General features: G+C 41.3%; 2 protein-coding genes across 5 annotated transcripts in view; both read left to right on the top strand.

Moving 5' to 3' along the window:
* Nucleotides 1-15,725, top strand: part of ptpn4a (protein tyrosine phosphatase non-receptor type 4a) — an 84,095-nt gene extending 68,370 nt beyond the window's left edge. For both annotated transcript variants that reach the window (XM_050048217.1, XM_050048218.1), the window contains 13 exons: nucleotides 354-518; nucleotides 6,575-6,734; nucleotides 7,393-7,476; nucleotides 7,769-7,825; nucleotides 8,032-8,188; nucleotides 9,824-9,990; nucleotides 10,143-10,233; nucleotides 10,455-10,516; nucleotides 11,768-11,914; nucleotides 12,601-12,729; nucleotides 14,171-14,319; nucleotides 14,462-14,597; nucleotides 14,685-15,725. In XM_050048217.1, coding sequence (XP_049904174.1) covers nucleotides 354-518; nucleotides 6,575-6,734; nucleotides 7,393-7,476; nucleotides 7,769-7,825; nucleotides 8,032-8,188; nucleotides 9,824-9,990; nucleotides 10,143-10,233; nucleotides 10,455-10,516; nucleotides 11,768-11,914; nucleotides 12,601-12,729; nucleotides 14,171-14,319; nucleotides 14,462-14,597; nucleotides 14,685-15,149 — 1,969 coding nt within the window. In that variant the 3' untranslated portion in view covers nucleotides 15,150-15,725. The remainder of the gene's footprint in view (nucleotides 1-353; nucleotides 519-6,574; nucleotides 6,735-7,392; nucleotides 7,477-7,768; nucleotides 7,826-8,031; nucleotides 8,189-9,823; nucleotides 9,991-10,142; nucleotides 10,234-10,454; nucleotides 10,517-11,767; nucleotides 11,915-12,600; nucleotides 12,730-14,170; nucleotides 14,320-14,461; nucleotides 14,598-14,684) is intronic.
* Nucleotides 15,726-20,613: 4,888 nt separating this feature from the next.
* The window catches only part of epb41l5 (erythrocyte membrane protein band 4.1 like 5), a 43,146-nt gene continuing 37,002 nt past the window's right edge, over nucleotides 20,614-26,757 (top strand). For all 3 annotated transcript variants that reach the window (XM_050048198.1, XM_050048199.1, XM_050048197.1), the window contains exons 1-2: nucleotides 20,614-20,796; nucleotides 23,458-23,669. In XM_050048198.1, coding sequence (XP_049904155.1) covers nucleotides 23,490-23,669 — 180 coding nt within the window. In that variant the 5' untranslated portion in view covers nucleotides 20,614-20,796; nucleotides 23,458-23,489. The remainder of the gene's footprint in view (nucleotides 20,797-23,457; nucleotides 23,670-26,757) is intronic.

Below are 26,757 nucleotides of genomic sequence, written 5' to 3'. Positions count from 1 at the left end.
CAACCATGACCTCTGACCTGTGACCTGTGAAAAAATCAATAGAACGTTGCATAATTTCAAGTCTTTTCTCAGTCAGTTCCTGCGGTTTGCATTAATCAGGTATCATTTGAAATTTAGTGCCAGTTTGGTGTCAGAGTTTGTGCATCAATACCACGATAATATTTAGCTTCACAAGAACTTTGCCGAGATAAAATGCACTCTAAAATGATTTAATTCATACACTGCCTGATTTAAGAAAAAGTAAATAAGAGTACAGTTCTTAGCACACAAAGTATGCTAGCTTTCCGTTACTTCAGTGTTTGATACCTGAAGCAATGGACACATTTTTAACATTAGGTGTCTTGGTCCATCAGGAACTCACTGTTTGTACAAGAGGGCACGCGACTACGCCCGTCGTCAGTTGGCCACCTGGTCGATCATGTGATCCACGCTTCACCCAGCCTGCCTGTCTTCTCCTCCTCCAATCACAAATCAGCATCGTCAACGCAGGCCAACAGCATCAGCTTGGACTCCACACCGTAAGTCTCGTTCCTGTCAGACGCTGTCACGAGAACATCGTCAATATCGTTCTTTTTTTCCAAGAACGATTTTGGTTCTTTCCTTCCTTTCATCCGTCTTCTTGTTTTTGATGCACGCACACTTCCTTTAAAGCTGTTTGTCTTTGGGGAAAAAAACACCAACCTTTGACTCAGTGGCAGGGAATAGATTTCACTGTAAATGAACTGCCTCATAAATAAAACAGCCGCCCTTTAATTTTGAAGTTTAATTTTACTCATCAGTGTTAGTGCCACTCTGTCTGACTGCACTGCTGAGTTGACTGGTTTTTTAAATGTCTGTCTGTGCCTGTGGCTTCTCTCAACAGTTCACACCCTCTCCCACTGTCACTTAGCCGGCCCCATTGAAAGATGAACCCTTTGAAAAACAGCCTGTAAAAATGTGTTTATAGCGGGGAGCAGGGCGGAGGGGTTATACAACAGAGCTGAACTAGGAATTAGTGTGTGTGTGCGCGTGTGTTTGTGTGTTTTTGGCATGTCCTTATTGTGCTCACACACTATAAAATATCTGGTGAATTTCATGAACTAATAAAGTTCCACATTTCTGTTTGAAAGCCTGAAAGCCTCTGAGTTAAAGTGAGTCGTTGGTTAGATTTAAAACTATGTCAGAATCAAAAAATGGGTTTGTCTATTAAAAGAACTATTAGCTCGGGCTTAGAAAAGAAAGAAAATCATTGTTAGTACATTTGAAAGTTCCTACTATTGTACAACCATTCATTCTGACTCTGAAAATGGAAAACACTGGTATTTGGAATCTGTCTTTAAGTAAACACCAGTACACACACATACCTCAACATCTAATCCTCTTCATTGCAAAAGTTGACTCAAAAATGTTGTAGCATGGCCTTCAGGAGTTTGTTACCTAATTGATCACAACCGTGGATTTATGCTAGGATGTAAGGGGGGAAATACTTAGCAAATTGCCACCAGTCATTGTGCTCTCTTGCTCAGGTGCTCAGTTGCTCAGCAGTGCTCAGCAGACGCTAATGTTAAGTGACAATGTTTTTACTTGTCTTTGCAAATCTACAGTATTTATCAATGGCTGGCAAGTCCAAATTATTCTGAATAGGAAAAACCTTAAATATACTTAATACATATTATGTTATCGTGTTTGATCGTCCAGCTGGATCGGTTAGATATATCGAGCTGGAGATGAGCCGCGGATGTAAGATGCACATATGCGCTGTTGGCTTGGAACGGTTTGTGTTTGAGGCTCTGTAATCTGAATGAGGCAAAAGATGCATTGTAGATATGGCATGCTTTATCTGTTGTCACCGTACGTGTGTGTGTGTGTGTGAGTGTGAGAAAGAGAGAGAGAATGGAGATGGAAAGATGGAACACCTCTCAGTTGGAAATCAGAGTGGTTAAGTAACATTACAGTGATAGTTCAGCTGCCTACAAAGCTACACACGCACACACACACACGCACGCACATGCGCACGTGCACCAAGTTGTTCGCTCATCACTGTTACAGAGCCAAAGGATGACATAATCACCTGCTCTCTCCTCTTTAGACAACATACACATTATCCATGCAAATTATTTTGGGATGCATGATATGGATTTTTTCAGCCAATATTGATAACTGATTACCTACTTCTCATGGCTTATACCGCTAAGATAACCGATAATTTTACATTTTCGTATTTTACAAAGAAGTTCATAACCTGTAGTTTACCTCATGGTGAGAAAGGCTGAGATGTATTGAGCAAACGTGGATATTTTAATATTCCATAGCTCTGACCTAACCACATGTAATTGTAAAATTCACAAATATAATTTGGCAATTTTTTGCATAAGATTTTAAAATAAATGCTTTGACATAATCTGTCAAATCAGATTGATTGATTTATTTGTGACAGTCTGCCACAATATCAACACTGACCTGCCAATTTTTTTGTTTTTCCTTTTTTTGTTTGCCATTTGAGATGGTAAAACACTGATTTTATTGTAGAGCTGCATGCAGTATATTGATTCACTTAGTCCCTCCTTGAATCACTCTCTCTCCCTGTCTGTTTATCACTAGACAGTTGTACACTGCACAGTCACAGTCACAGACAGTCACAGTCACACACACACACACACACACACACACACACACACACACACACAGTCACAGGGCTAACTGTTAGCATCATACAGTTCACGCTAACTAACGGTTATTAATGGGTTTAACGTCAGAGTTGAGTCGTTTTTGTGTCGGTGTGGTTCGTTGAAACCATTTAACAGCTCAGTGTTGGATGTTAGCCCCTGCTGCTGTGTTAGCTCAAACTAACCGGGCAGACGTTGAACTGATCGTACGCTAGGAGGGCAGTGGCTCTGGGGTCGGTCCTTCAGCACTGCATCAAACCAATGTAATGGCAACAACAGAAAGGGATCAGACACCCGCCACTATCGTGTTTTCTTCCTCTCAAACTGTGAAAAACGCCCACAATGGTGACAACATGTTTGGCTCTCTGTGTGTATTAGCAGTGTAGATGCTGCGCCTGCGAAGTCAATGAAAGCAATTTGGCTTCATCAGCTCTGTTTATTGGCCATACGTTTTTTTATCGAAATGATAAATAATGATTAAAAAATAATCTATCACCCTGACAAATATTGAAAATCCATAATATTATTTTATTGGTATTATGGGATTTGTTCATCATGATGGCCATTACTATTATCAGTACCTGCCTCATGTTTACTTTTTGAAAACTGTTTAAAATTTGTGTTAAATAATGAGCTTTCACCTTTAAGGTTCATTCTTACTGCCGCGATGCGGAAATGCGGGACGGATTTGTGGAATATTCGCGCAGCGCTTTTCCACGTTTAAACCATACACACAGGTGTGGTATGGACGCAGTGCGGAATTTTGTGTTGTTGTGTTCCAATTCCACGCAGTGTGAACGGGTGTGGGTGAACATGGATGAGAGTAGCAGCAGCAGCAGCAGCAGCAGCAAGCTAACGTTTAACAAGCATCAGCATCAACTTTCTTTAGCACTTACGACTCTCACCGCAGCCACCAAGCTGGACAGTGGACTGCCAGACGTTGTCCTTTAATTCATTGTTCATAAAATCATCCCGTCTTTTATCAAAAGGGATGGGGTGCTGTGAAACGAGGTTTATCAACCTTTCTCCCAAACTGTCCTGCCTGACTGGATTTTGGACTCTCCTGGGTCTGCGCAACTATAAACAAACAATGTCATTGGCCCAGCTGTGTAGTTCTGCTGGCAAATTCCGTGGGGGGTCAAAGTCTGGGCGGAAACTTTTTTCACCGCATGAAAGTTCCGCCCCGGTGTACAAACTTCCATAAGAACCCATGAAATCAACTTTTATATTTTTCCACAAGAATAATCCGCGCGGATATTCGCCCTCAATGAGAATGGACTTTTAAGCAAAACTACTAAAATTGATATTTTGCTGGTCTTCAGTCTTTTAACATCTTTTCTCTGTTAACACAATTTTTCAGAACTTTCATCCGACTCACTCTTTCTACACACAGTAATTATTTTTTCAAAGCTACATGGAACTATTCACCAAAATATTAGCATGAGTAAGATTAAACTGAGCTGTTTACATGATGCTGAGTCTGACTCACTAGATGTAGACTGTGGGTATAAGCCTGTTATTGGTCAGCAGTTTCATCCAGAATTCTCCGCCCCTTCAGCTGTCTGGGTGCCAGCATTTTGCAAGGGCACCGTTGCTCTACCCTGAGCTTAGCGCAACCAAGATGATTGTGATTGGTTACGAGAAATCCAAACAACCCATAGTGTTTTTGGCGCTTCCAGACCTTTCTCTAGCACTGAAAAGCGCTGTGGAGATAGTTCTGGCAAAGACTACATGATGCCTTGTAAATAGACTCCATTTGGACAGGCACTTTTTGGCGGAAGGAGTGAACTTGGTGAGCAGTTTCAGCATCCCAAGTTCCCAATCTCCCAATTTTTCTTGCCTAAAACATTTCCCCCCTCTATTGAGAGGATTAATTTATCTGTTATTTGGGCCATGAAAAACCCAAAGATGAGGAAGGAATCCTTTAGAGACTCAGATCTGAGGGTGGGTTGAACCCTCCTAATCTCAGATATGACTATTGGGCTGCAAATATTCAGAAAACAGTTTACTGGTTACAATTTTCCAAGTAGATTATCATCAAAAGAAACACATTGCTTCGAATTGCTTCGAATTTCCCCCTCCATCAACCCCATTGTGTTGTCTACTTAAAAGATTTGGTTTCTGCCCAGATTACACTTTGGTTTTGGGGAGCTATCAGTCCTAAATCTAATAACCACCTCTTTGCCCCAAATAGATTAGATTCTTTAGTGAGAATCATTCCTAATCCTCAAGATTCATATTCAGTGACTGTGTTTTTTCAGTCTTAGCTGACATGACTCAAACTTATTCCAATATTTCCAGGTCCTTCACTTTGCTCAGGCCCGTAATCCAAATTTTCCCAATGTTCCTCCCAAGACTTTCCTCCAATAAAAAACAAAATTAGAATCTGCTTTCCCTCCCACAGGCCGCAGTTCTACGCAATGTCAGTTCCACACATAAGCAATACAACAAAGCCATAACCCTCAGACACTCTCTCTATAATGTTCTGTTTTTAGTCGTGTAGAGTGAAAATTGTCCGTTTAGCTAACCACAGCTCATTACAGTGACGGGTTTCAAAATGCAGCGTCTATATTTCCTTGACAGTGTCGGGGAACAGAAAGGTACAATTATATCCTACACTGTAACACAACATTGCATGCAACTGTATGACATGATAAATTACTTTGCATGCTATAATCAGACCTGTTACTTCACAGTTGCAAAGCAAAGGCTTGCTTCACAAGATAATTTTGTTGAAAAAACACTTGGGTGTGCACTGAAAGTGTCTTTTTATATTTGTCTTTTGGTGGACTTGAATGCAGCACGATGCTTTATAGCCGCTTGTTTTCTGTCTTCTCACGTACCTGCGTATGATTCCTCTGTCACTGTGCATACTCATTTAGCTCTGACCTCTGTTGGGATTACAAAATATTCCATTTAGAATTTGGTTATAATAAAAGCATTTAACAGAAGGAAAACTAAAAAGCAGGGCTTAGACATATCCGGTGTAGACGAAGATGAAATCTCCTATCAAAGTGTCTTGTCTGTGTTGTGGTACGATACGAAGACACTTTATATCCATTTCACTCGTCTGTGTCGTGTTGAGGAAATACAGTAATGTAGGAGGATGTTCTGCCTTGGCTCAGGCCTGCTGTGCGCTGCACTCCTTCTGAAAGCCTGACCTGGTTTTGACCCATAATAAATGTTAGTTTCCGTGTGTGTGTTTAAGCCACAAAGTGGCACCAGTGGCAGCAGCCAAAACAAAGGCAATGCTCTTTGACTGGTGCTCTCGCCCCTGAGGAGTGCCTGCACACAACCTCAGAGTGAAATGACTCGCTGTTACCCCCCAGAGAGAGAGCCATGATGCTGCTGAAAGCCTCACCTGACCGACCGTGTTGTTTCATCGTACACACTGACTGCCTTTTATTGTCTGCATGATGGAGGGGCGGTGTTTTCCTTCCTCTTGCAGCCCTTTTATTGAGGTTAATGCATTGTGACTAACACAGTGCTATTAAGCCTCTCTGTCTCTTGCAGTCTTGTTCTCTCTTCCTCCCCTTTTATCTGTTTCTCCATTTGCCTCTTTTTCTTAAAGAGCCCACCTCTTTAACAAACAGGACAATCCTCAGTGAAGCCATTACTTGTGTTCTGTACCTATGTGTTTGTGCCTTTGGGTTCCCCACCATCTCTTACCCTTGATTTATCAGCAGTTATTCTGCTAATCAGCAAATTGTGGGATACATTTTGTATTTATTTACAATAGTTAGTAATGAGGTAAGGTTTGGTTCTTTACTGTGTGATCATAGTAGTGATGCAAAACGGAATTATCACCACAGCTGGAAAATGTCTTTGGAAAAATATTTCTAAACTTTAAACATTTCATCTGAACTACTTCCTTTTCTTTATTTCTGTCTCCTTCCCTCTGTCCCCCCCTCTCTCTTTGCCTCCCTCAGGTCTCCGGAGGGTCTAGACGGCCAGCCTCCAGCTCTGCCCCCCAAGCAGCTGAGCAGGAAGACCTTGAGCCAGATCATCCAGGCCCACTCCCAGCAGAGCCTCCTGGACAACCACCTTAACGAGATGTACGATGTTCCTGTCAATGCTGATAAAACCACGGTCAGTATGGCAACACAAGATGGTAACGATCATTACGTATGACAACACGTTAGTGCTGGGGCGTCTTTTAGCTCACCTGGTAGAGGGTGTGCCCCACTTAGGTTGAGTCCTTTGCAGTGTCTTCCCACTCTCTTTCCCACCTTTCTTATCATTCTACTGCTGTCCTAACAATAAAAGCAAAAAAAAAAAAAAAAAAAAAAGTTATCGCTAAGGTCAGTTGCATAAAGTGTCTTCACAACATGATTACCCGACCAGTCCTATCAAGTATCCTATAAAAAAGTGAAAATTAAATGCATGACGTCAGAAGATTTCATTAGATTGTTTTACAGTTATGAGCATTTTGAGGTTCTGAGTATATTTTTCATTCACAGACCTCATTAGCAATAAAAATAAATGACAACTTAAGATGCACCCTGTGAATTCTATTAATAATTCAAGTGCTTCTGTTGCTTTGCAAATCAGTTTAGTTTGTTTTGCTATTTTTTCTGCCCCCTAGTGGCCAAAAATACATTTTTGACACCTTAAATTGTAATCTAAAATGAAGATGTGAAGTTGGCGTTCCATTGTAGCACCAATTTGCACCAAATGCAGAGGATGATGATATGGAGGAAAGCAGGAGGTGAATTTGATGTACCTGTGTCCAACTTTGCTCTTGCAGCTAAATGGAGTTGTCCCTCATGATAATCTGGTCCTGATCAAGATGAGACCTGACGAACACGGACGTTTTGGCTTCAATGTCAAGGTGAGAGCTGAGTATAGTTGGGACATGAAAGGAAAAAGTCTATTTTGTTCATGGTCTTTCTATCTTTTTTTGTTGTTTTCTATCCTTGGCTCATCTCTTCATCCGTATACTCCTCGTTGTCCTTCTTTTCTTATGCCAAGTAGTCAAAACCCTTGGCACATATTATCTGTATGCATCATGACCAATTCTATACTCTTTGCCTGAACTGTTAAGTATTCACTAGAAAGACAGGAAATGTGTGAGGCTCTGTGCTGTATACTGACCGTGTCTACATGTGTGTCTGTGTGTCCAGGGTGGGGCTGACCAGAAGATGCCCATCATTGTGTCTCGAGTGGCTCCGGGAACATCGGTAAGTTCACAACCACCACATATAGTCACTAGATGACTGCTACTGTATTTTCTTTAGTAGCACTGCTGAGTTTAACCACCAGTGTTTTAGCATTTTCACTAATAAAGACTTTTTCTCCCCTATTAGAGACATGTTACTATTATCTCACCATACTCATCATGTCGCCATCTTTTGTCCTTTGCCCTCTTTTCCTTCTCCCTCTTCAGGCTGACCTGTGTGTGCCTCGCCTTAACGAGGGCGACCAGGTGGTCTTAATTAATGGGCGGGACATCTCTGACCACACCCATGACCAGGTGGTCATGTTCATCAAAGCCAGCTGTGAGAGCCATTCTGGAGAGCTCATCCTATTGGTCAGACCGAATGGTGAGTTGTTCCCTGAGTGGTTGGATCCGCTGTGTCACTTTTACCTTTGTCAAATTCACTGGATGGTACCAAAAAAAACGTTGAGTGTAATTCAGCTAAACAATACAAAGTTGACTCACAGTGTGCTGACACGTTCTAAAAAAGATGTGTTCTTGGACTTAAATTTCAAGATATTCCTGTTCTTTTGTCCACTTCCTGTGTTTTTTAGCTTGGACGCCACCAACTGAGATAGGAATTGCAGAACTAAGCACAAGTGTTACCCCATTATCGAGTCAACTAGCTATTACTAAATCCTTTACTAAGTTCTTCCTAATTTTGTAACTAGTAACTAATGTACTAATTCAGGTTGCTCAGGAATGTCTCATGGCGCATTCATGTGCCTGGATGGTCCCATATCCCAAGTTTGGGAGTCGTCCTTTTGACTCTAGTGTTTTCATGGGCTTTTAAGCCATAATGTGGAAACAGTATGGACGCCAGGAAGAAAATGCGTTGTATTTTATCAGGCAGAGCATCCAAACAACAAGTTGATAACTATTTCCAGTATTTGGAAACATGAATTATTAAAACTTTCTCACCATAAACCAAACATTTACTTTGGTCCGCCATATTTCTATGTATGTGACGTCAAAATCGGAAAGCCTTGGACAAAAATTTTCGCGGACTTTCTGAGTTGTTCCGACTTCAGGAAGTTTTCCCAGTCAGGATCTTTTCTGTAAATCCAACACCACATAAATGGGCTGTTACATACTAAGACTGTGTGTAAATTGCTGCTATGAAACATCTTGAGAGCAATTATTGGTGTGAACAGGGAGTCACACAGGCTTTAACATAACTTCCATAAGTGACGGTATCATAAAGTTTGCTCCGTTGCCATGGAGATGGCTCTGCTGTCATCTCGTGACCTGATTATGAAAGTTTGTCATATTAAGCTATTTCTTTCAGTTGGTTCAGGCAGATTCATCAGAGTTACATCTGGCAGTTGTTGGGTGTAAATGTTCAGTAGCAGCCAATCTCTGCATAAGCACTACTTTGTTTGGTGCAACACATTTTAGAACAGTGATGCATGACTTTCCAGTGTAACATTGGAACAGCTGGTGCAGCCCACTCCTGAAGATTAACAACTGCACATCTGGTCACCAGTCTCGACTCTTCTTCTGGTCTTTTCTGGACTGCTCAGTCTTACTTTTGTAATTTTAAAGGAGATGTCTAAAGTTGTACATCTCAGCTATATGTATTCAGCTTGTAGAAAGATGGCAGATCATATCCTTTAATCAGCAGCAGTGAAGTGGGAGTGGAGCTTTTAAAGATGATGAAACATTGAGATTCTTGGTATTTTAACTGGGTCAAAGAGGGATTTATGGATTCTATCCTCTCTTACATCAGAGTAGATATAAGATTGCATCAATGTATTGAATGCATGTCAGGTCACATTATTTGATTCTGCTGTTTTCCACATAGATGAACTATATATTCCTCTGGTGCAGTGCTTTGGTTGTGACTTGTAGCGTGTCTTTCTCTTGGATGTTTACTTTCCTCATTATGTACTTAAAGATGAATCAGCTCCCTCGGGCTTCAGCCTACATAAACAGCTATGTGTGTATAAACTGTGACACACTTCTTCTCTGTCCCATTCAGCCATCTATGACGTGGTGGAGGAGAAGGTGGACTCGGAGCCAGATTTTCAGTACATCCCTGAGAAGTCCCCTCAGGACCCCGCCCAGCTAGACCAGCATGCTTTGAGGGACTCCATGGTCACACTGAAGGAAGGCCTGATCGGTGGAGCCATACTGGCACAGTTTGATGTGAGGAGAAAGACATAGAAATAAACACACACGTGAAAAGATACTGCACATTTATGCTCACACAGAGATACACACAAACCTTCTGTCAAACCTTTCTTTCCTCCTTTACATTGCCACAACTTAAACACAAATTTGTGCTCCTTTTCTTGCAGCAACTGTACAGAAAGAGGCCGGGGATGACCATGCTGTGTGCCAAATTACCTCAGAACGTTTCCAAAAATCGCTACAGAGACATCTCTCCTTGTACGTGACCGAACTCGATTGTGTCTATTTCTGTTGGCTCGTGTGTTTAAATATGTACCGACATTAACCTTTTGTTCCTTCCATCATACTCTCTCTCTCTCTCTTCTCTGTGCTCTTTCTTTCTTCCTGAAATCCTTTCTTCTCTCTTTGTCAATTGTTTGTTTGTCTGTCTCAATCTGTAATCTTACCCCCTTTTTCTTGTCTTTTCTGTCCCTCCGCAGACGATGCCACACGGGTCATTCTGAAAAGCACAGATGACTACATCAATGCAAATTACATCAATGTGAGTTTGGTCCTCCTCGTTTTTCCTCTTTCATCTCTCCATCAATATGCGTTTGGCTCGTTTGAGCCGTGGTGGGTGGTCTGTTTTCTCTAACCATCAAAACACATGTTGGAAACACTACGGTGGCCATACTGGTGAATGAATTAACCACATGGGCTTTACAAGCAGATAACACTGTGAGTTCATGTTTTACATGTTTCTCAGGCAGCCAGTGAAGCTATCAGCAGCTTATGGATGTTATTAATTTGAGCCCCTTTCAGACATCTGTTTAAGTCGTGCCTTTTTTGAAAGTCAAACTTTCTTTGTCACATTAATGCCCTGTAATGGCTGTGCTAGACATGGTGGGACCTTTACGTATGGAGTAGCACGTTGAAACAGCAGTCAGTTGGAAAGGAAGGATGTGATGGAAGAAATGTATTCTCAGTTTTCTCACATATTCATGTTTTGCAGTTGATTTGTTTATCCCTTTGGCTTAATTAATGATCATTGTGAGCATGGAGGACACTCACCTCAGCTTCTCACTCATTTATTCAGCCCTTTACATCCATTTTCTTATCGCTGTTATCATTTATTAGACTGAATACAGCCTGCTGCTGCCTACTGTCAGTCTGACAGTTTTTATTTTCTCTGTATGTGAAGTGTTTGGGTATTCATCCTGTTATTTGAAAGCCGGCACAGATGGAAGTTGAAGATGTAGAGAGAATTATTCTGATTGTTGAAGTAGTTTCCTGAAGTGTTTTCCTCCTCTGTGCCCTATTGTGTGGTGAAAGTATTCATGAAACACATTTATTAGACAGATCTGATATGAGAGGCATCTTCTCGACAACCTGATTTTCAACAAGTCAACAAGGTATTACAGTCAAATGGAAAATGTATGTTTGTGCTCTTAGGAAGTTGGTACACTATTAATATTTTTTATTTATTTTTTGCTGCTATTATGTCAGTTACTGGATGGCATTCAATTAAAGCTTCAGTGTCACACTGATATTACTAGGTCTGACTTTGTAAGTGACTCAGAGATTCAAACTGGAGACAAAACAGCACTTTTAAGTATTTAAGAGCATGTTTAAGCTAAGTTTGAAGTGGTTGTACCTTTCTACAGTAACCTGAGAACATTTAGCTCTCTGCACTGATATAAACACACAAAGCGCATCCTTTCAATTGAAAATGATTTAAGAAGAGAAGCTGTAAAGTGAGATCCCCGTAACCTAATTTCTCTGTATCACAATCTGTGTCTCTCTCTCTCTGTAGATGGAGATTCCAGCCTCGAGTCTGATAAACCGTTACATAGCATGCCAGGGCCCCCTGCCCAACACCTGCCCCGACTTCTGGCAAATGACATGGGAGCAGGGCTCATCTATGGTGGTCATGCTGACTACGCAGGTCGAGAGGGGGCGGGTACGTGGAAGAATTTCTCAAATACATGGACTGGAAAACACATATTGACTGCAGCATGTTCAATGTTTCCAAAACCTTTACTGTACATGTAGCACTGCTGTACACAATAAAGTCTGACACCCAAACATAAAGAGAGTGCTGCATTGCTCTAAAGTAGGCAGGTTTGCCATTTGTAAAAATCCCAAACCCTAGGTGAGATACTTGTGTTGAAATGTTTCATCATTTACAAGTTTTCTGCAGCTTGTGTCTTTTGTTCATTTGAGCATTGTTCATTTAAATGCACAAAGTGAGTAAAAGTTGGGTTACTGTGAAAACAATAGACCAAGGATCACTTACTCATCGAACAAGGTGTGAATTTAAAACAAAACATGCAAAGTTTGCTAATTCTTCTTGACATTAGAAAGAAGTGTTTTATTGCAAAACAAAAGGCCGGGGACAGGTCATCCTGAAAATCATCATCTATACATATCACTGGAGGTTTTAATGGTTCCAGATGGACTGAATGTTTTGTATATGGTATGCATTTGTGCATTAAATATAATAGCAAAGAACAGATGGCTAACTTAGAGAGATGCTGTTGCATAGCAGAGCTTGACCTCTGACCCTAGAGCTTAGAATAACTGCTGCGACCTGTTAAGTAAATTAAACGTCCAGTTGTAAACAGAATACCTTGTCTGTGTTTATAGGTGAAGTGTCACCAGTACTGGCCCAATCCAGACAGCAGCGCCACCTACGGAGACTTCACAGTAACGTGCCACAATGAAGAGGGCAACTCTGCCTTCCTGGTCCGGGAGATGACTCTCGTGCACACGCAGGTAATCACACACATTTAAAACGAGGAACAAAAGGGGGATGAACAGGGAAGGAAAATTAGGACCAGATAAAGGGGGATGAACAGGGAAGGAAAATTAGGACCAGATCAGAGGAACAAGAGAGAGGAAGGCAGAGAGGAGGGCGAAGGCATCACCGAGAAAGACACTGGGCCCAATCAAAGCGAGGGACCAGTGTCTCAGGAAGGATGAGCCGCTGAGGACCCCGAGGAGGTGTGTTGCCATAGTGACCAGTGTGGGCTGTTCTTTTTCTGGCTCCCGCTGCTGCATGCGGGCCACGTATTGGGATCTGGTTGCCATGACAACCCAACCACCCGAGTCAGTCACATTGCCGAAATAGAGAGCGAGGAAGAGAAACCAAACGGAGGGAGAGAGGAAGAGAGAGTGGGACGATGAGAGTTTGAAAAACATAAATGTAAGTTTGTCTTATTTTGATGTGGAAGCCGTCTGATGCTCACAGCCTCGTGCGCTGCATCTAAAAGTGAAGGCTGTTATTTGCCTTTGGATGCAAAATGGTGTCATGTTACATGTAACATGGTATAAACCTTGCAAGCATTGAGGACACAATTGAAAATGAACTTTTAATGGAGGTTCAGGATGTTCCTGGTGTTTCATCGTCACTTCCTGCTGTCTGTGTTTCCCTGATTGCTTCGCTGTGTGTCGCCCGTGTATCATGACCTTTGAAATATACGGCTGTAGGAGGAGGCAATTAGCATTCTCCTCTGCCTGTGATTGTTGCTATGGAGATAGAAGTGTTACCATGGCGACGAAGCGAGGCAATATTAAAGAGGAACGGGGGGCTGTGAGTCGACATCAGACAGTGGTCAGGATATCTGCTGTAGGTTGTGTGTGTGTGTGTGTGTGTATGTGGTCATCATTCTGTCCTTTTTGGGTGTAAATCTCACTGTCTCGCTGAGTACACACGTTTTTCTTTTCCTTTTGAATAAACAAAAGAGAAAGTGTGACATATATTTATTTATACTTTCATTGCAACATAAAATGTACATTTTGTATTGGAGCTACGGAAATATTGTCTCGAATGTCTGGTATTTGATAGAATGGGGCAGAAGGACGTGCATCACCAGCGGAGTGGAAGGAATAAAACCACTGTTTGTTATGCACACTACCCGTTTCATAACACATTTAAAGGCCATAATTACACAAACAGGGTGCTGTGCAGTCCCCCCCCCCCCCCCCCCGACACAGAGCTCAATGAAACATGCTAGGAGGTCGCCCACATGAAATACAATAACCTGTTTTGGGATCTGAGGATGAGAATAATTCATTATATAGTAAGCTCGGGTCTTGACTGAGGTGAGAGTGAATGCAGTCAGTTTGTTGCCAATAATAAAGAAGCATTTCTGAAAGGCAATATATGAAAATATAAAGTTATTTTTCTTCTTTTTTTTTCTCTGTGTGTGTTCAGAGTGAGCAGCAGAGAGAGCTCACCCAGATTCAGTACCTGGCCTGGCCAGATCACGGCGTTCCTGATGACTCCACTGACTTCCTGGACTTTGTGGCTCTGGTACGGACCAAACGGGCAGGACAGGACCAGCCGATGGTGGTGCACTGCAGGTACAGTTGTTCTCCCTGTCAATTATTTAAGGTGGTGAACCCATTGTCAGCTGTTTTGTGTTGTGTGAAGGCTCTTGACATGACATGGTAACATAGTCAACTCATCTCACCTCTGATTCTCTGTCGTGTGGCTTTTTTCCAGTGCGGGGATTGGTCGGACAGGGGTTCTTATCACCATGGAGACAGCATTGTGTCTAATGGAGTGCGGTCAGCCAGTGTATCCTCTAGATATCGTCAGGACCATGAGAGACCAGAGAGCCATGATGATACAAACACCTGTACGTAGACACATCCATTTATCTGCACAGCTGCTCTCAGCTGCTTTAAACCATCAGCTAAAACATCTCTTTCTATCTCTCCATCAGAGCCAGTACCGCTTTGTGTGCGAGGCCATCCTGAAAGTCTACGAGGAGGGCCTGGTCAAACCATTCAAGACCGCTATCTATCAGCTGAGAGAAAAGGTGGATGAGGGGAGGGACGAGAAGAAAGAGCAGCAGAAAGCAGGGGAAGGAGCAAAGACGGCAGCAACGGAAGACGGGGAGGCGGCTGTGGTGGAGTTGCTGGAAGGAGGTCTGGATGAAGAGGACGACGACGACGAAGAGGTGGAGGTGCTGGATGTGGGGGAAGTGACAGAAGAGGGAGACGAGGAGGACGAAGAGGAGGAGGAAGTGGAGGAGCTGAGCGTTGCGAGTGTTGCGAGTGTTGCTAGCGCCGCGAGCGCAACCAGCGCTGCCAGCGCCGCGACTGCTGCAAGTGCTGCAAGCGCCACCAGCGTGACCAGTGAGACCAGCGTGAACCCTGACCCTGATCCCGATCCTGCTAACCCGTGACTTTTGACCTTTGGCAGTCATCGGGGGTTACCAGGAGGAGGCCAGGCGGCCGGAGGAGAGAACAAAAGCACTGTTGCACTTTATGCTGACAAAAATGGAAAAAAAGACACAAACGAACAAACGTGAAAGTCATGGACAAGCTAGAATAAAAAAAAGAAACCCAGCTGTGTTGAATAGGTACCATTAGGGGATATTGTACGTTCAGGGTAAAGAAAAAAGTCTACAAAGAATGAAAAGATAAAAGTACGAGAGAATAAAATGTGGATGGGGAATTGCTGTAGTGCCATAAGTACGAAGGGGAAGGGCTGTCCCCACGGATGGGAAGTTTTTTTTTTCCGTAATGGGTCACCCTGTCCTCTTCTGAGCGAGTCTGCCAGACGGACCTGCCTTTTTTTAGTGTCCTTTTAGCTGATAAAGAGATATACCTTATCTTTTGTTCCTCAGAAAGAGTATTTATTGTGTTTTAGTTTGTGTCAAACCCTGTCCACTGAACAAAAAAAAAACTTGTATGTTTGTTTGTATGAATCTAGAGCTTCATGCTTTCCTGATTAAATCTTAGGTAGTAAAGTAGTGCGATTCCTCTTCTTCTAAGTACTTCTTTATTTCTTTTGCTTTTCGTGGGGGAAAAAAAACTGATTTAATTTATTGTACTTGGTTTTTATCTTTCTCGGCTTTCTCGTCTACATTTCTGACAGCACAGACTGACAGATGGACAGCTGAAAGCACTCTGTGTCTCACATCTTGTTCAATGCTGTGGCAAGTTGTATTCTTGATCCTGCTTTGTGCTGTGTTTTTGAGCTTACAGACACGCGCGCTCCAAAGCGGCCGTCGTTTGGCGTGGTGAAGAACATAACTGGTTTACAGTCCTCAGGGCCAGTGTTTACTGGGCACCTCTCTTTCACTTCTGTCGCAGCAGCTACTGCTCCTCTGCGACCACAGACCTCCCACTGAAAAACAGAATGATAGAAACGTTCAGCATTGATGGATCACTCAAAACTAATTCACGTCGCATAACGCTCAATGAAGACAGCGTCATTAAGAGAGGCCCCAGTAGACACCCGGCCTCACTGAGTTACAATCTAAGCTATTTCCCGGCCCTCGTGGCTGATGAAGCTAAGAAACAAGGCTGAGCTCAGTTCACTACTTTCTTCAGGATTCACATGCAGCCAATTTCATATTGAAATCAAACCCAGAGTCCCTGCTGAAGTGTCCTTGAGCCAGACACTGACAACAAATCACCACTGTACGTGAAGCTCGGCAGGACTCCTTTTAGCAAATCAACCTTGTGTACCTTTGCACACGTCCCTATGTTAGAACCTGAGAGGCGAATACTGGTAATACTACTCCAGAAAATCAGACACCAGTATCATTAATAAGTTCTCAAGAGGTTGAAAGCTGCTAGAATTTTTATGCAATCAGTATTTGCTTTTTCAAATCTGCTTGCTGAATTGACGGTGAACTGATCTCAGCCTTAGTGTGAATGGTAAAAACATGACTTCAGAGGCTCCCTCCACTGACCTCCCACCATTTTATACATACAGAGGGTCAAGACATTTGGATCTCTCGTGACACATTTGCAGTTGAGACTGGCGGATCATCGCCTTGTATGACTCTAGTTGCTCATTGAATGCTTTTTTTTTTCAAGGTTCAGTGAGGCTCAGAGGTCACTGGAGCGGGGCTTTAAACCAACCTTTGCTGTTTCATTTTGTTTTCTCAACTCTGATTGTCTGCCAGAGAACAGTTGACAATTCAAAGAAGCAGCACAAACAGAAATTTCAACCAATGCTTTTCCTTTTTTTTTTTTTTTTTTAAATTTTTTTTTTATTGATCTTTCCCAATGGTACTTCATTTTAAGGCACATGTTTTTAAGCCAAGATGATGTGTTAATGAGTGAAAAGAGACTAAAGTGATGACTTGTATTTTTAATTCACAAAACCCAGCATCAAGTTGCCTGTTGAGTCTTTTTTTTTTTTTTTTTCTGTAAAAGTACAGGTTTGCTGCCGTTGTACTTTACATAGCGGTATGGAATGAAGTATAGCCTCTTCATGATTTGAGATATTTTTCTTACTGGCTGCTTCAGTACCTGCTGTCATCGGATTCTGCTGGAAAAAAACCTACTGCTGTGAGTGTATGACAGTGTGTGTGTGTACTCCGATTTCTGTCTTTATCTATCTCTTTCTCTGTATCTCTCCCTTCTCCATTTCTAACATATAGTTTGTTAGCTGTCTGGTCTAAGCCTGCTTGTCCGTTAACTGGAATGAAGGGTTGTGCCATAAAGCCACAAACCTAATCTAACCCAATCTCAAGATTTTTTTTTCCTGAAGAAACTCAGATAGAGCCTTCTTGGAGAGTGATTTTTTTTATAGTCTGTCCTAAGAACCGGGCTGAATCTTGGCCTGTGAAACATTTCAAACCAATGCTCCAATGTTCCTCCCTTCCAAACAGCTGAATCATACTTTTGTCACACGGAGAGGTGGGATCAAGAGCCGAGCTTTCCTCTTCTCTCTCTCCCTCTTCTTCTTCTTCTTCTTTTTTTAATCTCTCCTATATTTGCGGCCGTCTCCCAAAATCTGCCTAACTCCTTCTCTCAGGCAACATCAGTCATTTCAGCAGAGCCCACGCAACATCCACAGTCCATTCTTCTCATTGTTCTTCCCCAGATGCCTCTCTCTTTTGGATCATTATACACGGATCCCACTCTCTCTGCAAAGCCTCGAGGCAAATGACACATCTGAGCAGAATACCATGGGTACAGTAGTGCAAGCTTGTTTTCCACAGGATAAACTGAGGGTAGCCAGTGAATGACTGACTCAATAACTGGTTTAAACTTTCCTTTTTTATTATTGGCAGACCCTACGGTATGAGCTTCTAATCAAAAGAACAAGCATTCAGCACCCACTGGCTTCTTATCATTAGATTTTGTATTCAGCAGCCGGGCCAAGCAAATCAAATTACCACCGAATCACATTTAATTAATGCTGAAGGCCTCGTGATAAAGTGGCATCAATAACAAGTTCAATAAAATGACAATTTCTAACAAGAAAATAAAACCCTGCAGTGCAAAGTTAATAATTGATAAATCAGGGCTGCCAGAGTTTCCATCTGCACAAAATGTCCAGCAATGAGCTGTCTGTGTTCAAAGTGTTTTGTTGTTGACACATAATTGGTACTGTCTGTGCGTTTAGGGTACTGATCAAAGGTAGTTTGGAGGGGACCAGACGCGGGGAGGGCTCGGGTTAGTTGTATTTTTGTAAAGATGAAAACAGCTCTAGTTGGGTAGGTGAAAGGACAGCACTTTGTAGAAGGCTGAGTGGCAGGTAGTGCTACTGAGAGAAAAAAAAAAAAAGTTGGAGACATAAAGCATTGTTAAAATGAGTTGTTCTTTTTTTTTTTTTTTTAATTTGTCATTTTTATTTTTGTTTAAAATAAGACCTGTAGGGAACAAGGAAAAAAAAAAGAAAAGAACTCCTAACTACACAGTGCCACTTGTTAATTTTGTGTAAATAATACTAGAACATGTAAATACAATGTTGTATATGAAAAAAAAATCTTTAAAATAAAAGGGAAAATCATTTGTGAGCAGAAAGATTTTGTTTTGATTTTATTTTTGATTTTTTTTCTCCCTTCCCTTTTTTTTTGGACGATTCAAATGTGACACAAATGGTGTGTATTTCAAGACTGCTATTTCAAAAAGTTCTGTTTTATTTGAGACGTAATCTATAACAGCGAGTGTATATATAATGAATCACAAAATAATGAGAAATGTTTTACCGTATTATATCCTTGGTTAACTCCTACCTGTGTCATAAAAACCTTTGTCCTCAGTTGCTTGTTTCTTTCTGGTATGATGGTTTTACGGTGCTTTGGACATGTCTATAAGCTTGATTGTGAACAATTAAAGCTTGTCTGTCAAAGCATGGAGACGTGGCTTCGGATCACCTTGCTTTTCCGCACTGTAAAAGTGAGGCTGGGTAATGATAGATTCACCAGATGAAAAGGACGGCTTATTTTATATTTTCAGTGATTGAGATTTAGCCATGAAGTGAAGCCATCGACCACATGAGGCAGCCAAAATGCTAAATCCTTGTAATGCAGAGAAAAAACTAACACACTGACACTGAGAAGGAAAGAAAAGCTTTTAGAGTTGCGAAGACACACTGAAAGTATATTTTCTACGGAAACAAACAACCTCCACTCTGTCTTGAAATAAGCCAACCGTAAAGATTTATGATAATGTAAGATGATTTGATAGCATAAGGTACTTTGGATCCAACCATTTCCTTTTATAATGGTATTATTGAGCCAGAGGCCACAATAGGAGCTATTACAGAGCATTAAAGCACCAAAGCAGACAAAAAAGATGCATCTACTGTACTTTCTGTAACGATAAGAAGCAAACGCGAACCACTTTAACGCCGGTGTAAATGCAACACACACAATAAGACAGTTGTCGTACTTTCTGAGAGACACCAGTGCTCAATTTTGAAGTCGATATAGGCCTACAATAATTTGAGGAGGACTACTTAAATGTGTAGACCACAGCTGGGTTATATACCAACATATAACTGCATTAGTAGGAGATTACTAGTGTTGTATGGCAGAGCATAGGGATTTTTTTGAGGTATTTGCAGGGAAAAAGGCCAAACATATTGTATCTGTGCAGCATTTACACTATCCACATACGTTTTTATGATCATGCCATACTGTTGCAGGCAGTTCTTCGCAATCCACACACACAAAAATATCACTTGTTCTCATATACAGGACCACACATAAAGAATCATATCGGGAGATGTACCTGCACCTGCACATTTAGGAGCTTTGATGTGCGTCAGAGTGAAACATCACAATACATAACCACATAATTTCATATTTTGGATAAACTTAAAGCATTGTCCCTGATACAGTGCCATCAAAAGCACACTTAAACATAAATAATTTCTCTTAAAAACCACCTCAGTGCACAGTGTCCTAATCTGCTGCCCTATATGCTGAATGACCTTAAACCCTGAATGAACCACAGGTCAAACAGGTCTCTCTAAACACATTTTAAACCATTATTCCCAAACTAACCAGAAGGGGGTGCTGCTGTGTAATAGAGACAACAGTGTGGTTCAACTTTAGAAAATGAATGAGGCCAATCCTCCTAACACTGGGAGTTAAAAATGGCACGGCAACTATTCTATGACTGTATGATTATTTATATGTTTATATATGACGTCAATGTATGTTTAATTGATTAGCAGCTTTGTTTTATCTTGACTTTTATTACCAAATTACATCAAAACTGGAAAAAAAGTAGATATAAACCGCGAGGCAATAAAATAAAGTGTGTTTTTTATTTGGTAATAGCACTATAAAAATGATAATTTAACCATGCCGGCTCGAACAAAGAGGTTTGTCGCTTTAAAAATGCTAATTAAGTTTTTGTTAGGGATTTGTCGTGACGTCACATCCTGAGGAGAGCTTTGCCTCCTACTTTTTGTTGGACCTGGGAGAGAAAATTATCCCGTAGAGGTAACGGTGTGGGGGGAAAAAGAAGAAAGAGAAATAAGCAACAAAACATGGAAATGTACCAGGTTGCTGTTTAGTCGTCTACAATGCAAGAGGACGTCCTTCCGCTGTGAATTCATACGAGGAGGTTTTTGTAAGTATGCCTTTATCCAGACCTCCACGGAGCCACAAGTGGCTGCGGAGCAAGTGTATGTCGGATACATCGTCCTGAGCAGAAAGACGGCGTTTGTTTTGTTGTACGGGACACGCTGCTGTGGTCGGAGTCTTGTATATTAGATGCCGTTGTTGCTAACGGTTTTAAAAACAAGCGCACACCTGTTGCTTTTGCTTACACACCAGGTACATGAGGCCTCAACTGGACACAAATGTGAAGCTAAGGGTCGCATTGTTTATTTGTTTGCTTTATAATTATTATTTCAGCTGAATTTAGTTGAAGTTTTCTAGCTTGTCTTTACATTTCAGACTTGGTGAGGGTTTGTGGCAGCACGGGCAGCACAGCCCATCTCAGGGTTTCTTTTTCTGGCTGACCTGAAACCACAAATAGCGAGCAAGTTTAGGCTACACATCTTCTAAGTCGGCTAATATTAGGTAACTGTTTCAGTTTCATTGTAGTGTGTAAAGTCCATTAAAATGTCCTTTATCCTTACTTTGCTTTCTGTATTCGTCGAATAGAGCTGCCTACAAAGTAACATTAAAAGTAGAAATTTAACGAACGTTATAACGTAACGTAAACCCAGTCCATAATATATGTACGATTTTTGAGTCGTTGGCCGATAAAAGCTAACGTCATCTTGATGTCTGTCACCTGTAACAGTCAGTTTACAGATACAGGTCGTAGCCAGGTGAACCATTAAGTTAATATAACCAGATGTTAAGACCAAATAATACTAACATAAGCCTGTTGCCCCGTCTGGACACATATAATAATAAATTAAGCAATATAAGAGAATGTAAGGGACTGTTCTCTATCTATCAGAGGAGGGGTGTGGCGACTGCATTTTTTCTTCTTTAATCTTCACCTTTCCCAAAGCTAGAAATAATTTTCCTCAAGCCTTCCTGAGTGACTGGGGAATTGTGTGACCGTCCCTCTGCCATAAATGTATGTGTTTTAATATTCACACCAAATGTAGGTATGGGAGCCAATGCTACGAGCAGACAGCACAGAGGGAGTGAGAGTTATCACCAAAACGAGCCACTAATTTCATAAACAAAATGCCAATCCTGCAGGATATGGATGCACGACAGCCACCTGTCCTGGTCCTACCACACAAAACCAGCAAAAATTAATAAGCCCCAACACACACAGACAAACATCACAGCACACATAGTCGGCACTAGCAACATGTGCATGTAGTGACAGTTTTCCCAAATAAACAGTACACAGCAGTAACACCAGCAGCAGACTAGAATAATATCCAGGGTTCCCACGGTCATGGAAAACCTGGAAAAGTCACATTTTCCAGGCTTGGGAAAGTCATGAAATTTGTAAAAATCATTGAAAGTTTTGGAAAAGTCATGGAATTCTGTTGTGTGTATTGAAATTGTAACATTAGTCTTGTGTGAATAACCGTCCTTCAGCATAATGTAACGTAACAGCAAAATTATTTTCTGAAGCCGTGGACGTAACATTGCTCCAATATGCGTAGATGTTTATTTATTTTCTCCCTGCGCTCCATCTCTCCCTCTGTGTATGATCAAAATTTGAATCCAATATGTTTGAATAACGCCAGGCAATTGGGGCAAGAAGAAAAAATATTGTTGTTCCTCGAAAAATCATGAAAAGGTTTTGAAATTTTGTCCATGAAAATGTGTGGAAACTTTGAATATCAGTAGCTTGACACATCAGCGGTGATTAGATTTTATAAACTTGCCCTTTGATGTTTGAAAGTTAAAAGTTGAAAACAAAGTCTTGAAGTTGAACAATGTCTTGGTACTTCATTGCAAACAGTATATTTTTGGAGAAATTATGAGTGAGACACGTAGAATTAATTAGAATATGAATATTTTAATCCAAGTTATTTTTCCTGAAGGAAGCTTGTAATGTATCCAAGAACCATCTGCAATTTAAACATTCAACAATAATGTTTTTACGGTTTATGGCTATGATAAATGGAATAAGTACTTTTGGCAATTTTTAAAGAAAACGTGCCTTTCAAACCAGCTTGCCAGATTTAGGTTCAGATAATATTAAAAAAAATGCAATCATTTAAAGTTGTTTGTCCCTCCCCTAAGCCAAAATAATAAACACAAGTCTCTCCTCAATATTTAAAAAAATATTTGACATGGCTTCCCTGTTTTGCACCACCCCTTCTCCTGTCACATAAGGAACAGTCCCTAATGCTAACAAAAATGTGCACCTGTTTGTTTCAGGTATGTCAGGTATTCATGTTGGATATCTAGCTACCTGTCAGCTGACATTACAACAGTCTATGCAAAAACAATGTAACACAACTACATCTCATGTTTCTATGCTCCTAGCTGTCGTCCACTAATATGCAGGGTGCAAAACTAACTGCTTCCACCTGCCAATGGCAAGTGAATGTTCAAATTTTACCAGCCACTCAATAGATTACCATTGTTTTTTGGTTATTTGTTCAAGGCTGGTGAGCCAATCTACCAGCCACTTGCATATTGTACCAGCATTTAGCTTGTGGTTGGTGCTCATTTCGTTCCCTACTCACGTGTTTTACAGGTAGACACTAATTTTAAATATGTAACAATTTTGAAGGCCTGTACAGTCCACAAATATGAGATTAATTTATCATATGCGTTAACATCTCCTCTTCTCTTACAGGTGTGGCAGTGTAACCCTCCCTCTTCCCCATCATGCTGAGTTTCCTGCGCAGGACGCTGGGGCGACGCTCCATCCGGAAACATGCAGAGAAAACGCGGTTACGGGAGGCCCAGCGTGCCACGACACACATCCCTGCTGCAGGGGATGCAAAATCTATCATCACCTGTCGTGTATCCTTACTGGACGGGACAGACGTCAGCGTTGACCTGCCGGTAAATAGTGTTGCCACAGTTTGAGCCTAAGTTGTGTGTGTTCATTATTCACTTTCATTATTCTTTTTTCTTTTTTCTATGCCCACCCACTCTGTTTCTTTTGCTATCCCTTGTAACTGGCTAGGAAGGCTTATAATACACTTGCTGTATGCATAGTTCTTGAGTAGACATCTAAAGCCATAGTGCCTGTGTCTTGCAAGGGATGTCCCTGTGTCTCTACTTTCCTTAAAGTGTGCATGCTGTTTTGGTGTTTTTAAGAGGACAGTCACTGCTCTGCAAGTTGATTAAACTTTCTAACTTTTTCTGTCAAATGGGCGTTAACCATAACCAGCGGTGAAAGCTGCAAAGTGAAAGTCCAAGTGCTGTACTAGTGACCATTGTGTGCCTGTGTCAGTAGAGCAGTAGTCCTTTTGAGCCTGTGTAGTGGGTGTGTGGTAGTGCTGCTGATCACCTGTAATTCCATGATCCTCTCTAGAGAACACACTTAATCACATGACAGCATCATGTGACATGCAGGGCTCATTACCAAGTGGACACAAAGGAGAACTTCACTCTCCTCGCTCTTCTGTCTTTCTTCTTCTTTTCTCCCCTCCTTTTTTCTCATGTTAGTTGTTTCTCTGTGTTGCCTTTTCTCAGGCAAACACCAAGCTTCTGCTGGGAGAAAATGTCATGTCTATTTTTGTGTATAGTTGTATGATTTTAGAACTGAGGGCGTGAATATCTGGATGTTTTTCCCTCATGTGATCTTTATTTTTGCTCGGCTTGCAGATTTTGCTACTTTGTGTTTCCACTAGCGTTCCATGTGTCAAATCTGCAGCCATGCAGTGGGACCAGTCTGGTGTCTTACTGTCCGTATGACTCAGTCTTATTTTGAAATCTAGCCGTCTGGTATGAATTACAAGGAGGATGTGTCGAGAGAATATCTTTTCTCAGTGTTACTATATCTGTCTTATTAGTTTGAACTTCAGATGTTCACAAAACACTTTTAATTTTTTAATTCAAAGGAGATTACTCTCTACATTTAGGTCAGTCTATATGCCGTAGACCAAGCAGTGATACTTAGGCATGACAAATGATACCAATCAACAGCATAAGAGAATTCCTTACAAGCTTATTGAGCAAGAATGCATGAACATTTTTTATTCCACGCGTCTCACAAGTGATGTCACACATTTTTGAGACTAAGTGTAAGAGCTGCTAAATCATTAACATGTAGCTCTTCCTATCAGCTCAATATTGTGTGCAGAGTGGTGAGACATATTCAGTGTTTCTTCTAGTGGAATGTTATCTGCTTTGACTGTATCTCTCTCTGTCTCTCTTTTGCTGTCCCTCTTGTTTTTGGACAGAAATGGTCACTGGAATTTTTACAAGACTGTCTCACCATTGTTCATTGGGGTTTTTTATTTCCTATTTTATTGATGGAGTTAATTGACTTGGCACTAATGCTGTCATGCCTTAAAAACTTTCAGTCATTTGCTGTGTGCGCCTGAAGGAAGTTTTAAAATTCATTTGGATTTCTGAATGCATTCCAGCAGAGCCCTCAGCTTGTGTTTGGTTTCAAAATAAGCATTTTTGTGCCTCCCATCCCCCAGATATAGGTTGCCTCTGCAAACCTTTCTGTCTTATCATCCATCTATCTCTAAGTGATAGGACACTAACAAAAACTTAGTTAGGAGCATTGCTCTGTTTTCCTTCTAGATATCCATTGCACCAGTGACAGCAGCACTGAAAGCAGTTCAACACAACCAGGGAAGAACTGTAGAAGAGAAGCCATCATAATATTGATTGACTATTTTGAATTAAAGATGATAAAGACAGTGAAGGCGGACAACACAAGATTCAAGTTGCATTATTATGGTGTAGGTCTGTCTTTCTCTAACATCTTAAAAGTAGGCAGTCTAACTTGTTGTCAGTGCAGTTGCTTCTTCTTTAACATTAATCAGAAAAATATATAAAGTTTCTCCTCTCTGTTGTGTCTGTGTTCTTGCCCTTCATTACATTAGAGAAGGGATACTCAACAAAAGTGCCCGGGGGCCACTTTTGCAAAATGACAGGAAGCCAGGGGCCAGATGCAGCAGCCCCACACAGGTCAGGTGTGCAGAGGTGTTTCTAGGAATTGAGGACATTTGGGGTATAGACTGAAGCTCTATCAGGGCGTCCGGAGGATCCTTTTTTTGTGCACTCTGGCATTGTATCTATTTTAAAAGTAAAAAAAGAAACTCCCAGTGTGACTCAGTTGATTTTCATCGTGAAATAGGAAATGTTTGGGGGGCCATCCAGCTCCCTATAGGGGGCCAGATTTGGCCCACGGTGCGTAAATTAAGTATTGTTGCGCTAGTCTGCATGTGTAGATGGATACTGTAGTGGATACTGAAATCGGTGGCCCCACTTTAGCTTTCCTGAGGTTGTATTAAACGGTCTTTCATAGCTGCTAGAAGCCGGACAAAAAAAATTCAGCAGAAGCATGTGATGAAAAAAATTTAGGAGAATTTTGTCAAGGCTTTGTACTGGATGAGTGGTATTTGCAGGGTCATACAGCGTTTTTATTACTTTTATGGGCGTTTGAATTGAGAGAAGCTTGCTTGAACGTATCTCCTGCAGTGTAATAAGTGAGTAGGTTATGGAGAACTATTGTCATTTCAGCCAAACTATAAATGTCAGTCAAACTACAATTGTGAAGTGTGTAACATAAACCACATGATTTTCTCTCGTAAATCCCATAGTCTTCCACCTATCCTAAACATTTAAAATGGATGCATTGTACACTGGTTGGTTAAATGGCCCCATGAATTGCTGTAAGATATATGAGAACATCAGCTAAATACCTCAAATGTAACTTAAACATTTGACACACAGTGTCTGAGAGACAGAGCTGTATGCTCACAGGCAGGCAGAAAGACTGCAAACAGCCGAACAATACTGCAGGCAGTATAACAGGGATACTGAAATCGGTGGCCCCACTTTAGCTTTCCTGGGGTTGTATTAAACGGTCTTTCATAGCTGCTAGAAGCCGGACAAAAAAAATTCAGCAGAAGCATGTGATGAAAAAAATTTAGGAGAATTTTGTCATCAATCCCTTGTTGTTGTT

The sequence above is a fragment of the Epinephelus moara genome, chromosome 7, assembly GCF_006386435.1.
Source record: "Epinephelus moara isolate mb chromosome 7, YSFRI_EMoa_1.0, whole genome shotgun sequence".
Taxonomy (NCBI): domain Eukaryota; kingdom Metazoa; phylum Chordata; class Actinopteri; order Perciformes; family Serranidae; genus Epinephelus; species Epinephelus moara.
Note: the sequence above shows the minus strand (reverse complement) of the source record. Positions and strands in the feature narration are given on the sequence as shown.